We start from the raw sequence: 13,859 nt of genomic DNA, 5'->3' as shown, positions 1-13,859 counted from the left end.
ATGGATGGGTGAATGGGTGAATAGATGGATGGATGAATGGATAAATGGGTGGATGGGTGGGTGAATGAGTGGATGGATGGGTGGATGGATGGATAGATGGATGGATGAATGGATGAATGAGTGGATGGATGGGTGGATGAATGGGTGGATAGATGGGTGGATGATGGATGGAAGAGTGGATACATGCATGCAATGCATGGAGGGTGAATGGATGCATGCATGAATTCATGGATAGATGCGTGATGGGTGAATTTATAGGTGGATGAATAGATGGAGAAATGGAAAGAAGGAAAGATATATGTGGCCAGGAGAGACTTTTCTCACAGGGCAGAAACAAACTCTTCTTTCCCTACACTGTTTATTGATCACTACCTTGTAGCAGGCTCTGTATCAGGCACTTGGACAAGTCATCCCATTTGATCCTCATAAAAATCCTATCAACTAAATATTATCCCTCATTTTACATCTGTGGGAATGAAGGCCCAATGTCACAACTAAAACGGGACAGAACTGTCTCAGGCCTCCAAATCCAGTGCCCTCCCTCTACACCATCCTGAAACAGAAGCACTCTCTTGGACCTCTGAGCCTGATGATTTGCCTTGAAAGAAGGGGAAAACACAGCCTACCAACCTCCTGTTCTGCACATTGGAGAGGCCTTTCTTCATCCCTTGCCCAGAAGACTGAAGTCTAAATCCAAGTGACACTCCCAAGCACATTCTAAATGAAGCTAAAAGTGGAGTAGTGCTCCATCTACTAATGTTTTTATAAGACAGTGATAACTTACCATCTCAGCACTCCGGGAAGATTTGAGGGTAATATTCCCATACAGAGCCAAGAGTGAGAAGCCAAAATGAGCATACAATGTTCATTGTGGGGGTGGGGTGTGGAGGACTTTACAAGCAACTACAAGGGCAAGACTGAGACAGCTCCTCCTAAAGGAGAAAGGAGCCCTCTGGCTAGGAAGGTAAGAGACTTCACTAGGGCCCTACGGGAGCCTCACATAGGAGAAACGAGGAGGGGGATCTACAGACAGGTTGGGCCTCCACTCCAGGAGGAAAGCCAGGTTCCCTGCATGCAATACTTAATCTCTCCCTTCAGTAGATAAAACTGAATCCCCCAAATCATGTGACTTGGTGGTCAACTGGCCCAAGCTCCTATTCTACAGAGGTAGACACTGAGTCAGGAAGCAAGAGACACTTGATTGAATTTACAGTGCACTTCAGGGATGGCATCTGTGTGAGGACCCAGGTCTCCTTATGCTAAGGCATGTTCTTTCTCTGTTCCTTGTTTCTTGCCCCTCTCTCTGCCCAAAGTCTGTTCATCAAGGCATACCAATCATTCAGTCATGACCCTTTACTGAACCTCCCCCTGTGTTAAGACCCAATCACATGCTGGGAAGAGTCCTTCCTCCTTGATCACACTACTGTGAGCTTTTGATAAAATTGTGAGCAAAAGGAGTGTATGGGAGGGGGTGAGAGAAGATGGTTTGCTCAGGAGCATTGCCCATGGTGTAACCCCAGAGCTGATCTTTGTTTGCCTGATAGAAGCAATATTTGCCTAAATCTGTGACACACATCTCCAAGATAACAGTTGCCTGGACATCTGTCTCTCCAGCCATCTCATAGTCTACTCTTATCAGAATCCCTTTTTTTACACCCTCATTTCCTTTCCAAAGGGTTTCAAGTGGAAACAACATAAAGAACAGCTGAAGTAAACCTTCAAAATAAGAGTTAAAGGTCAAAATATTGGTAAGGGGTGAGATAATCATATTAAAAATGAGATAAAGGTAAGTTACTACTTAAATTTGGCTTTGAACTTCCTAGAAGCCAAGGTAAAAGGAGAAATGTGATATACTCCATAGCCTTTTTAAAAGATTTTTAAAATATTAATTCATTTTTGAGAGACAGAGCATGAGCAGAGGAGGGGAAGAGAAAGGGGGGAACAGAGGATCTGAAGCAGGCCCTGTGCAGACAGCAGTGAGCCTGATGAGGGGCTTGAACCCATGAACCATGAGATCATGATCTGAGTTGAAGTCAGACTCTCAACCAACTAAGCCACCCAGGTGCCTCTACTCCATAATTTTTAAGAACTGATAAATGGTAATATAGAATAACTAGTAGGACATGGGCTCTGGGGTCATGGGTGTCATGGATGGGTGGGTGGGTAGGGGAATGAATGGGAGGATGGATGGGCAGACAGATAGGAAATGGATGGGTGCATGGATGGGTGGATGGGTGGATGGGTGCCTAGGTTCAGAACCTATGTTGATCACCTATCAATGCAGCTTTACCTCAGTTCACATTCAATTCTCAGCCCCTCTGTCCCCACAGGCTGCTCCATCACTGAGGCGGTGATGATCCTAGGGAACAAACTCAGAGATTACCAGGAGCAGTTCAATACCACCCACCTGCTGGCCCTCTGTGACTACTTCCACAACACCTTCATCCGCCACTACAAACTCTACCAGTATGTCCTGGGCCAGGAGCAGGAAGTCAACCTGACTGTCAACCACCTGGAAGTATGTGCACCGCCCCAGCCCCTCCCGCTGGCCAAGGGCATGGACAAGGACATCTGGCAGCTTGAGCAGCAGATGGCGGAGCTCCGTATGGCTGAGGTGCAGAAACGCACCAATGTACTGCTCCTGAAGGAGGCGTTGCACCTGGAGCAGGAGCACAAGCTACAGAAAACGTTCTCTGAGGTGTCTGAGCAGCCCAGCCGGGTTCTAAAGAGGGAGGTAAGGCTGGACCCATGAAGTGGGAGGATGCTCACCTACCATATACAAATGCGCATTCCTACCAAGAGCACATCAAAGCTGGAGTCAGACTCACAGACAGGACTCCATGGTCTGCACACATGGGACGGGGCAGAAAGGACAGTCACTGAGCTTTGGCCACAGGCTTTGCATGCACGTTTCACAAAACATCTCTGTGAGGTATAGTTCTTGTCCCCATGTTAGTAATGAGACAACTGAGGCTCAGAGAATTTAATCCACTTGCCCAAGGTCACCAAGCTAGCAAGTAGAATTGTTTACATTTGAACTGAGGCCTGGTGGATTCCAACGTCTAATGAAGAGCCCAGGATCTGAACCACCACAGATGGTCTCAGTGCCCTTCATCTACTTGCAGAGCTGGCATCCATTGAGGCCTGGGGGTGGGGGAAGATGACGAAGGAAGGTCCACTGGGGACAGCCCAATGTGGGTGATATGCTGAGGTAGGCAAAGGGGTGGGGCTAGTGGTCCAGGGGGAACCTAGAATAGTCTGGCATGGATAGAAGAAATCGGGCTGCCCTCTTGACCAGTCTTAAGGCCACAGAGGCTCGAGGAGCCAGAGTCTCAATGACCAGCTCTTTACTAAATGGTGACTATCTTGGCCCCAGGGCAATCAACTTCTTAAGGGCCTGGAAGAGTCCAAATTTATTTTTTAACTAAACATAGGCACTAATATCATCACTGTTGCATTATCTTTGAACACAGAGACAAGTATTGCATACATGTACACATGAGGGCGTATGTTGGTATATGCTGGGGTGGGGGTGGAGAGTCACAGGGCCTGTGTGTTTCAAAGTCAGCCGAAGAGTGAACAGCCCTGTGAATTATAACATGGGGAAAATCTCTAAAATCTAAAAAGCAATTAACACAATAGAATAAATGATACTCTTCTAAGGTTAAGTCAAGTCTCCCAGAGAAATAGCACATTGGGCTGCCAGGTAATCTTAGTGCAGTAAGATGTGCAGCAAAGAAAGACCCAACAGAACCTAGACAACAGGGACTCCTGGGTGGCTCAGGCAGTTGAGTGTCCATCTGACTCTTGATTTCAGCTTGGATCATGATCCCAGGGTCATGGGATCGAGCCCTGTGTATGGCTCCGTGCTGAGCATGTAGCCTGCTTAAGATTCTCTCTCTCTGCCACTCTTTCTCTCTCTCTCTCCCTCCCTCCCTCCCTCTGCCCTTCCCTTGCTTGTGCTTTCTATCAAAAAATATTTTTAAAGAAAAAAAGAACCTAAGCAATAGCCTGTCTCCTCTGGGGGACCCTGCTCTAGAACATGTGGACAAGGCGATGGATGGGAGGTGTTGCCTTCCCTCCCACTCTTGCTGTCCTTCCCTGCCCCTCCCAGGTCCTCTTCCAACCCCCATTACTTTGCTGCTGGTCCCTGCCTGGTGGAGCTCATGGACTAGAGTCCCTTCCACTGTGTGCCCCTGGTTGTGTGCCAGAGGTGGGGACACTGAACACCATAGGATAAACACAGTACATCCTCTTGGAGCACAGTCCTCCCCAAGGACTTAGGGGAAGAACATTATTTTTATATAAAACAACCAAGGAGATATTCTGGGTAAAATATAAGATTTTACACTAGGTTTTAGTTAAAATAAGAGATCTCAAAGAAATGTCTTCTAGGCATCAGCTACTCTAAGTATGTCCCCTGACACCCTCAAGACAAGCACAAACTCTCCTCTGCTGTTTGGTTCCTCAAGCAGGAAATTTGGAGACACACAGTTACATGGTCCATGTCTCCAGGATTCCATGTTGCCATAATCCTGACTGAGATGACAGACAGGGTCTCATTTTAACATGGAAGATGGTGACAGAGTTTCCATTCTTTCCATGGCTGGCTGGCTGGAGGACATTCCCACTCTCTGAGCAACTTGCACTGTCCCTTCTGACAGTGCTGCTACTAGGCTGCTACTAGAACTTTGAGATGTAAAAATGAGGTGAGGGCAGGAGGGGAAGGAAGGGGGATGATATCCAAATGGAAAGTTCGCTGACCAGAAGATAGGAGAAGATGGGACTAGCCTATGGGCCCAGAACAATGTTAGTAGTCAATGACACAGTCCAACAGGGTTGTTGCCACAGTAGGCCTGATGGGAGAAGGAAAGAAACAGTCACTGGAATCCAAAAAGAGAGCTGTAGGAGAGGGCTGTGGGTTAGGAGGCTGTAGGCAGAGGGTTAGAGTCATGGCCAATCTACAGTGGATCCTGAAGGAGGTGAGAGACTTCATTCTCTTCCCAGGCTCAGATCTCCTGCCAGTACCTCCCATTGGCTGAACTCAACTTAAAGCCATAGGTCAAGGTAGCTGGTTGAGGCAGCCCTTATAAGTTAGCCTCTCAGAGCACAGAGTAGGGGTGAGAAGGGTGACCAAGAGATCTGGTGGGGGAAATGTAAGGTTTAGAACACATAAAAAGGAGTGGATGTGTTCAGAATTGGATATCTGCAGATAGCCTCAGTCTCCCCAGAGTTCTGATCACCAGCCATGTTCTATTTCTTCCAGGAGTTAGAAAAGCTCATTGATGAGGTCATTCACATTCAGACTGAATGCCTGAAGGAGCTGCTGCAATATGAGATACAGATAACTTTTGATATTTTGGACCTGAAACTTCAGAAGACTTTGAACCTCAATGCTCCTATCCCTTCCCCCCTCTCTATCACTGGCCAGCCAGGCCAAGATGAATCTCTTAAGTTCTACAAAACAAACAAAGGAAAGAAAGCAAAAGCAAAGAAGTAGAGAGCTCCTGGTGTCCACTGACTAAAGACTATGACTGAGGAAAAGCCATTGACAATTACGAAAGTATTATGTGATGTGCTCAGCACCCAGTAGATCAGAGCTTTCTAGTGATTAAAATAAATAAAATGGCAGTCATCATATCTCCTCTCTCTTATTTCTGGAAACCACCTTCTACCCCCTGAAAATCCAACCCAAATGAATTTTCCCTGCATCTTGGAAGAAAGCTGTCTTTCTCTGCTAGGCACAGAGTTTATGCTCAGACAGGCAAACATCACTTGTTTACTAAGGCTGAGCTTAGACACTAAAGACAGAACTACCACCAGTGGGTTTAAATGGATAAGGGTGAGGGTGACACCAGACACCAGGAAAGACTTCCAGCTAACAAAGTGGTTCTCTGGCTAGTGTGGGAACAGGTCCTGGGATTCTGTTTCCTTTCTGCAATTTGTACAATAGGATTGACCTCCTGCAGCCTGTTAATTCATGTGCTGGTCTTCCTGCTAGAAGACCTAGAGCTGCCTAGAGCCTCTAGAAAACTCTTCCTTTTGTGAGGACCTACATTGCTTAGACTGAGGCAGCAGAACCAGTGCTGCCCAAGAGGCCAGAAACCTGGTTGGGAGCACAGCTCTGCCTCTGGTCTGCTGTGTGACCTTGCCCATGTCCCTTCTGTCTCTGGACCTCAGCTCTCTATCTGTGTCAGGCGAAGGCATTGCTGGCCGGTGTCTAAAGTCTCTCTCTCATTCTAACCCTGGGAGGTCCCATCTCCCCTAGAAGAGAGATGAAGCAAGGTTGGCTATACTCATTTTTCAAGGAGCTCAAGGTTCAAAGAAGTCAAGTACCTATCTCAAAGTCACACAAGATGCAATGAGAGAATCACGACTAGAACTCGGGTACCTGGACTCTTATTTCTGTGCTGCTTCCCCTACAGCCTCATGCCTCATCCACACAGTGGCACAAATCCTGTAGTAGTCAGCTTATCACAGCTGTGTAACTGACAGGGGACTATGGCCCCCAGGATTAAGACAGAAGAGACATTACCACTCACTGATTCTTCCCAGGCCAGCGGTCTGCTCTCCCACCTCTGTGGTCTGCCCCATTTATTTGCTGATGATGGGATGGGCCACAGTGGATCACACCTATCATCTCACCATTGCCACTGCTGCCTTCTGGGTCTTGCCATCCAAAGTGTGCCTGGCTCCATGTGTTTCCATGCAGTCAGCCTGCTCTTGGAGGTCAAGCTGGATTCAGGTAGAGAGAGGGAGCCCCAGAGCAGGCATGTCACTGGCCTGGAGCACCTTCTGAGAGAAGTCCAGGAGACAGGTGTGCCCCAGCTGAGAAGGCGCCTCACAAGGAGCACTGCCCCACTCTTTTCCATCTTATGTTGAGGCCACTGGGAGTGTGCCTTATATCAGAAATACAGTAAGCTTTCCCAGACCTCTTTGGACAGAGGAAGGAGGTTCCAGGTTCTTCTTAAATTTCCATCCCTTCACTCACTCACTTATTCATGTATTCATATTTCACATTTTTTTTAAACATCCACATCTACTATGTGACTGAAACCACTATGACCTAGAGGGAAATATGAGAGCTGCCATCTTATCCTGCTCAGGCCTGACCAGAATTGCAAAACACTCCTGCAGCCTGTGTGGATGAGATGTGTGTGTGTGTGTGTGTGCGTGTGTGTGTGCGTGCTCACCCACATGTGCATGCGTGGGTGTATGTATGCTTAAAATATGTGTGTGTGTGCGTGTATGTGTGTGTATGTATGTGTGTTTGGGGGGAGGGGGAAGGGGCAGATGGGCACTCTTCCAGGACATACACTGGAGACAGTGCTGGAGCAGGAGAGAATCAGGTACCCTGGCCAGCCTGGGAAGAAGCTTTGCTGAGAGTACTGTTAGAGTATCCAGAAGACGCTGGAAGCAGTGGTCAACACTAGGCTGGGTCAATCAAGTACAAAAGGATTAATATCTCCCTCTTGCCTTGCCTTTCTCCCAAGTCAAGGGGGATTGTTCAACCATCCCATCCACACCCAATGTCCCAGCCTTGTCCTGCCAGTGCCCCAACCGACCCTCAGGACCCCTGAAGCTTTGAACCTTTTCAGTTTCTGGCCACTCAGACCCTGAGCTGTTGACAGGGTTCTATTGGTGTTGTTGCCCCCATTGGACTTGGACCTTCCCCAGCTCTCCTGCCAAGAGAGCCCCTAGTCACCACCCCCATTGGTGGACCCACAGATTGGCCAAGGGTCCTCCTCCCAGCAATAGTCAGGCCTCTAGCAAAGAGATGGGAGCCATAAGAGTTTCCTGTAGTGGCTGTGAAGGGGGAAGAAGTGGTTCTTAGAGCCTTGTGTCCACACAGTGAGTCTGCAGGGCCCTCCTTTGCCCTCAGGGGCAGCTCTTCTCCTTAACCTGGAAGGGTTGGCATCACAGCTAGCATTTCAGCCACACATTAGGTGTAGATGTTAAAAAAGTATTTGGGGGGTGGGACACCTGGTGTCAGTTAAGCATCCTGCCATTGGTTTCAGCTCAGGTCATGATCTTGTCATTCATGGGTTCAAGCCCCAAGTCGGGCTCTATGCTAACAGTGTGAAGTCTGCTTGAAATTCTCTCTCTCTCCCTCTCTCTCTGTCCCTCCCCCACATTCTCTCTCTCTCTCAAAATAAATAAATACACTTTTAAAAAATGTTTTGAGAGTTAAGGAAGAATGAATGAATGAATGAATGAAAATGTTAAGAAAATCCTGGAACTTACTTCCTCTGCCCAAAGAGGTATGGAGAATCTATCTTATCAAACTCCTCAGATACAAAACAATCCTCCTTCCTTCCAAGGCCAAAAGCAGAGTTGTAGCCTCTACCATATGACAGAGGTAGAAAACTCTCTTGCCCTGGCCTTCCCTATAGAATCTTCCACGGGCTCAGCCTTGTGCTAGAAGTTTCTGCCTTTAAGAAGTTGTCTCCGATTAGCAGGGAGACAAACACCCCTATGCCCATCTGACTTCCACAGTCATTTGGTGCCTTCTATTCAAGGACAAGCAGAGGAGGCCTAGAGGTTTGATGTCTGAGAGGGAGGGGACATCCTAAGCAATCCTCCCCTTTTAGCTCCTACTCAAACATACAGAAGTTCTGGTTTCAGTACATGTCTGTTTCATGGGTAGCTGAGTTGCACTTATGAAGGAGGCTGGGACAGGGAAGTCATAAGGATCAGAAATGAGGAGAGACACCACAACAACAAGTGGATTTAAGGCCTCCGTGGGGACAAGAGTGGAGGCCTCAGGCCCCATATAGGCCAGGAGTTAAAATTGGGCTTTCTACATCAAGGTAAGAACAGAGAATGGGTGGTCCCATTGGGAAGCCCTTCCCTCCCAGTCACCTAGGAAGCATCACTGAACAGCCTTCGGCAGCAATTCTTGGAGGACCCCAAGTCTGCAGGAAGGCAGAATCCCCATCTGTTCCCCCACGCTCATGCAAGTCCTGGTCACTGACACCACACAGATGTGGAAACTCCAAACAGAGAAACAACCCTAAAAACTGAGTTGAGATCAGAACATCCCTTAGAGCCCAAAGATAAAGCACCTATAGGTAGGGTGACCAAATGCTCTGTCATGGATGGTGACTGTTGACCCATATTGTCCTAGTGCCCTGCCCCTAGTTTGTCATTGTGTAATGGACTCTTCTTAAGAATTGCTTTAAGGGGAACCTGGGTAGCTCAGTCGGTTAAGCATCTGAATTCAGCTCAGGTCATGTCCCTGCAGTTTGTGGGTTTGAGCCCCACATTGTGCTCTGTGCTGACAGCTCAGAGCCTGGAGCCTGCTTTGGATTCTCTGTGTGTATCTCTCTGCCCCTCTCCTGCTTTCTCTCTCTCTCTCTCTCTCTCTCTCTCTCTCTCAAAAACAAAATAAAAACATTGTAAAAAAAATAGTTGCTTTAAAAGAAGCCAAGATAGGATTGGTGCCCTTTCACTTGTACTTCTGGCTTCTGCCACAATTGCATCTCTTGGAGTGGGAGTCACATGTGCAGTGAGTGAGTTCTCACTTCAACTCCAGGATACATCTGGAAGACAATGAGGACTGACCTGCCTCTCCTTCCCAATCCTTTCCTGACTCAGTGCAGCCATCTCAGGGACACTGCGTGCAGCTGTCCTCTAGACGTTGAAATGCACATAGACACAAGCCACCAAGGAGAGTAATTCCCCCTCTGGAGTGGTGCTAAGATACAGACTCAGTGTTTCTGTTCTTGCCAGTTGTGCCATGCCCTGCAAGGTGCAGGAAACCACAGGCCAGCAGGGGTCAGTGGGGAAAGTCAGGGTGAGAGGTATGATGTGCAGAAGCTAGAAGGCAGTGGTCTTGCTCAAGGGCCCATAGACAGTAATGGGAGCAGCCTTGCTGCGGCAACTTTTCCACATTCTGTGCAGTATAAATCTAGAACTATTTATTTTAGTGTTTGCTATGGCGTTTTCATTTTACAATAAACCTTCAGTAGCAATAAGTTCAACAAAAAAGAAACTGCATGAGTAATGGAAATGTAAATATCTTTTTTCAATAAAGTTAACGATAAAACTGTAACATGCACAAAATGGTTATCAGCATTTACCATCTTCCCAGAGAACCGTGGTGATAGCACTGACTACATAAAAAGCAGGACACAGATCTGCTCCAGAAGCATCAGCATCTACCTCCAAGGTCATCAGTGATTTTAAGAACACTGTTTAAATCCTGGTCAAATGTTACTCTGGTGTGTGTCAGAGCATTCTTGAATGAGACTAATATTTGAATTAGCAGACTAAATAGATTGTTCTCCCTAATGTGGATGAGCCTCATCCAATCAGTTGAAGGCCTGAATAAAATAAAATGCTGCCTTCTCCCCAAGTAAGAGAGAATTCTCCCTGCCTGGAAGCATTTGAAATGGACTGTGAGCTCTTCCTGTTTCTACAGCAGCCTGCCAGCCTGAGACATCAACTGTGAAGATTTTGGACTTGCCAGCCTCCATAACCATGCAAGCCAACTCCTTACCATACAACTCTTATATAAATATATATAATCTTCTATCGATTGGTTGTGTTTTTCTGGACAACGCTGCCAATACATTTGTCAATTCCAAGTTTTCTTGCACACATGCTAGGAGTGAAGTGATAGCTGTTTACCTGATAACCACCACCAAGGGAAGAATGGTAAACATGATTAAATGATGCCAGTTTTATATTATTGTAATCAGATGTATCGATAGGAAAAAAATCTGTTAATTCCAATAACAACTCACTTTTTTTCATCTAATCCAGACAATCAAAGTAAAGCTTTTAGAAGTTCATTCTGTTCAAGGTGAAACATCTCTCAATATTGTGAATACTATTGGGAATGTGTTTTTTTTAAAGTTCCACATGAAAGACAAAAGTAATTGATTTTGAGGTGATATCATTTGAAATATATAAGTGTTGGTAAGAGCACTGTTCTCACCACGTTAAAAAACTATGGAACAGAAATGTACCTAAAACTGGCTGCTGGGCATATAGAAGTCAGACCTGCACTGAGAGAGTCAGAAAGCAGAAATGATGGAGAAGGAGGGATGTGGGAAAGTGATGAGCAATTCAGTTGGACAGAGTCAGACTCCTCCCACAAAAACACTGATGTCAGAGCCAGTTGGAACTTATTCATCCCCCAAATACCACTTGACCAGTTGTTCAGATGAGACACTGTTAAGCACTAGGGACTCACATGTAAACAAGATAGACAAGGTTCCCATCTTTGAGTTCACGTTCTTGTTGTGGTTTTTTTTTTTTAAGTTTATTTATATTTGAGAGAGAGAGACAGAGTGTGACTGGGGGAGGGGCAGAGAGAGAGGGAGACACAGAATCTGAAGCAGGTTCCAGGCTCTGAGCTGTCAGCACAGAGTCCAACATGGGGCTCGAACCCACGAGCAGTGAGATCATGACCTGAGCCAAAGTTGGATGCTCAGCTGAGTGAGCCACCCAGGCACCCCTGAGTTCATGTTATAAAGCAGAACATGAATAAGCAAGTAAATAAGCAAGATACTCATGGGCTGGGATGTGAAATATGTAGGCCATAGCAAGTAAAGTACTCCAATAACTTTGAGGTGACAGGATTTGGGGTAACTTTGAGGTTTTTCAACAAGCACATATTAAGCACATATGAAGAACATATTAGGTTCTTCAACAAGCACATATGAAGATACAAAAAAGACACAGTGCCCTGAATGAGCTCTGGCTCCAGGTCTAAACAGGAGGCAGATGTATACCCCCCCCCAATGCTAACACAAGGAAGAACAAGACAAATGCCAAAATAGACACACCAAGGGGAGAAATGTAGTACTATAGGAGAGGTCAAGGAGAGGCTCTCAACTGAAAGACAGTGTGAAATGGACTGTGAAAGAGAATTAGGATTCTAATTGAGGGGGAAATAGGGGAAGGCACGTTATACAGAAAGAAAATAAAAGCATATGTAAAAGCTCAGGTTGGAGGAGAGAAAGCAGGAGCTAGGACAGTGAGTAGACTGTGCCAAGTGGTTGTAGGGATTGGAGCAAGAGAAAGTGACAAAGCTGTCCACACAGGCTGAAGCCAATTATACAGAATAGGGAAAGAGTGTGAACTCTTGATTTGTGGGAAAAGGAGACTTTATTTCTTTTTTATTTTATTTTATTTTTTTAAATTTACATCCAAATTAGCATATAGTGCAACAATGATTTCAGAAGTAGATTCCTTAGTGCCTCTTACCCATTTAGCCCCTCCCCCCTCCCAGAACCCCTCCAGTAACCCTCTGTTTGTTCTCCATATTTAAGAGTCTCTTATGTTTTGTCCCCCTCCCTGTTTTTATATTATTTTTACTTCCCTTCCCTTATGTTCATCTGTTTTGTCTCTTAAAGTCCTCATACGAGTGAAGTCATATGATATTTGTCTTTCTCCGACTGACTAATTTCACTTAGCATAATACCCGCCAGTTCCATCTACCTAGTTGCAAATGTCAAGATTTCATTCTTTTTGATTGCTGAGTAATACTCCATTGTGTGTGTGTGTGTGTGTGTGTGTGTGTGTATACCACATTTTCTTTATCCATTCATCCATCGATGGACACTTGGGCTCTTTCCATACTTTGGCTATTGTTGGTAGTGCTGCTATAAACATTGGGGTGCATATGTCCCTTTGAAACAGCACACCTGTATCCCTTGGATAAATATCTAGTAGTGCAATTGCTGGGTCAACATGTCTCCAGAGGCAAGGGAAACAAAAGCAAAAATGAACTACTGGGACCTCATCAAAATAAAAAGCTTCTGCACAGTGAAGGAAACAATCAGCAAAACTAAAAGACAATCGACAGAATGGGAGAAGATATTTGCAAACAACATATCAGATAAAGGGTTAGTATCCAAAATCTATAAAGAACTTATCAAACTCAACACCCAAAAAACAAATAATCCAGTGAAGAAATGGGCAAAAGACATGAATAGACACTTCTCCAAAGAAGACATCCAGATGGCCACGTGAAAAATGCTCAACATCACTCATCATCAGGGAAATACAAATCAAAACCACAATGAGATACCACCTTACACCTGTCAGAATGGCTAACATTAACAACTCAGGCAACAACAGATGTTGGTAAGGATGTGGAGAAAGAGGACTTTATTTCTTTTGAATTAAAGTTAACATACAGTGTTGTCATGGCTTCAAGAGTAGAACCCAGTGATTCATCTCTTACATGTGACACCCAGTGTTCATCCCAATAAGTGCCCTCCTTAATGCCCATCACCCATTTAACCCATCCCCCCACCTACTTCCCCTCCAGCATACCTCAGCTTATTCTCTGTAATCAAGATTCTCTTATGGTCTGCCTCCTTCTGTGTTTTTATCTTATTTTTCCTTCCCTTCCCCTATGTTCATCTGTGAGACTTTATCCTTTTTTAATGTTTGTTTATTTATTTATTTATTTATTTATTTGTTTATTTTGAGAGGAGAGGGAGTGAAAGCAGGTTCCGCATTGTCAGCACAGAGCTGACACAGCTCAATTGCACAAATCGTGAGATTATGACCTGAGCTGAAATTAAGGGTCAGATACTTAACCAACTGAGCCACCCAGGAGCCCCAAGAGCCTTTAAAAGATTTAGACAGGAGAGCAAAATTATTGGAGGGATATAGAGGCTGGGAGGAGGTTACTAAAATATTTCAAGCCAAGTATACTATTAGCCACCTTACATGCAATACACAGGTATTTAGTAAGTGCCTGTGTGCTAGCACCTTTTCCAAGCCCTGAGATTGTTACACTAAACAATAAAAAAAATCCCTCCTCATGAAGGTTATAATTTAGTGGAGGGAGACAAAGAGAGAGAGAAAGACAGAAAGAGAGAGAAAGTGAACAAGTA

The 13,859-nt window shown here is 45.5% G+C and overlaps 1 protein-coding gene across 3 annotated transcripts in view; it reads left to right on the top strand.

The window, feature by feature from the left end:
• The window catches only part of CB1H8orf74 (chromosome B1 C8orf74 homolog), a 27,013-nt gene extending 21,375 nt beyond the window's left edge, over positions 1-5,638 (top strand). For 2 of the 3 annotated variants that reach the window (XM_049631394.1, XM_049631396.1), the window contains exons 3-4: positions 2,331-2,734; positions 5,267-5,638. In XM_049631394.1, coding sequence (XP_049487351.1) covers positions 2,331-2,734; positions 5,267-5,500 — 638 coding nt within the window. In that variant the 3' untranslated portion in view covers positions 5,501-5,638. Of the gene's footprint in view, positions 1-2,313; positions 2,735-5,266 lie in introns of all 3 variants that reach the window. The other variant, XM_049631397.1, reaches the window with a different exon arrangement.
• The last annotated feature ends 8,221 nt before the right edge of the window (positions 5,639-13,859 follow it).

Source organism: Panthera uncia, chromosome B1 (genome assembly GCF_023721935.1).
Source record: "Panthera uncia isolate 11264 chromosome B1, Puncia_PCG_1.0, whole genome shotgun sequence".
Classification (NCBI taxonomy): domain Eukaryota; kingdom Metazoa; phylum Chordata; class Mammalia; order Carnivora; family Felidae; genus Panthera; species Panthera uncia.
This window is presented reverse-complemented; position numbering and strand designations above follow the sequence as displayed.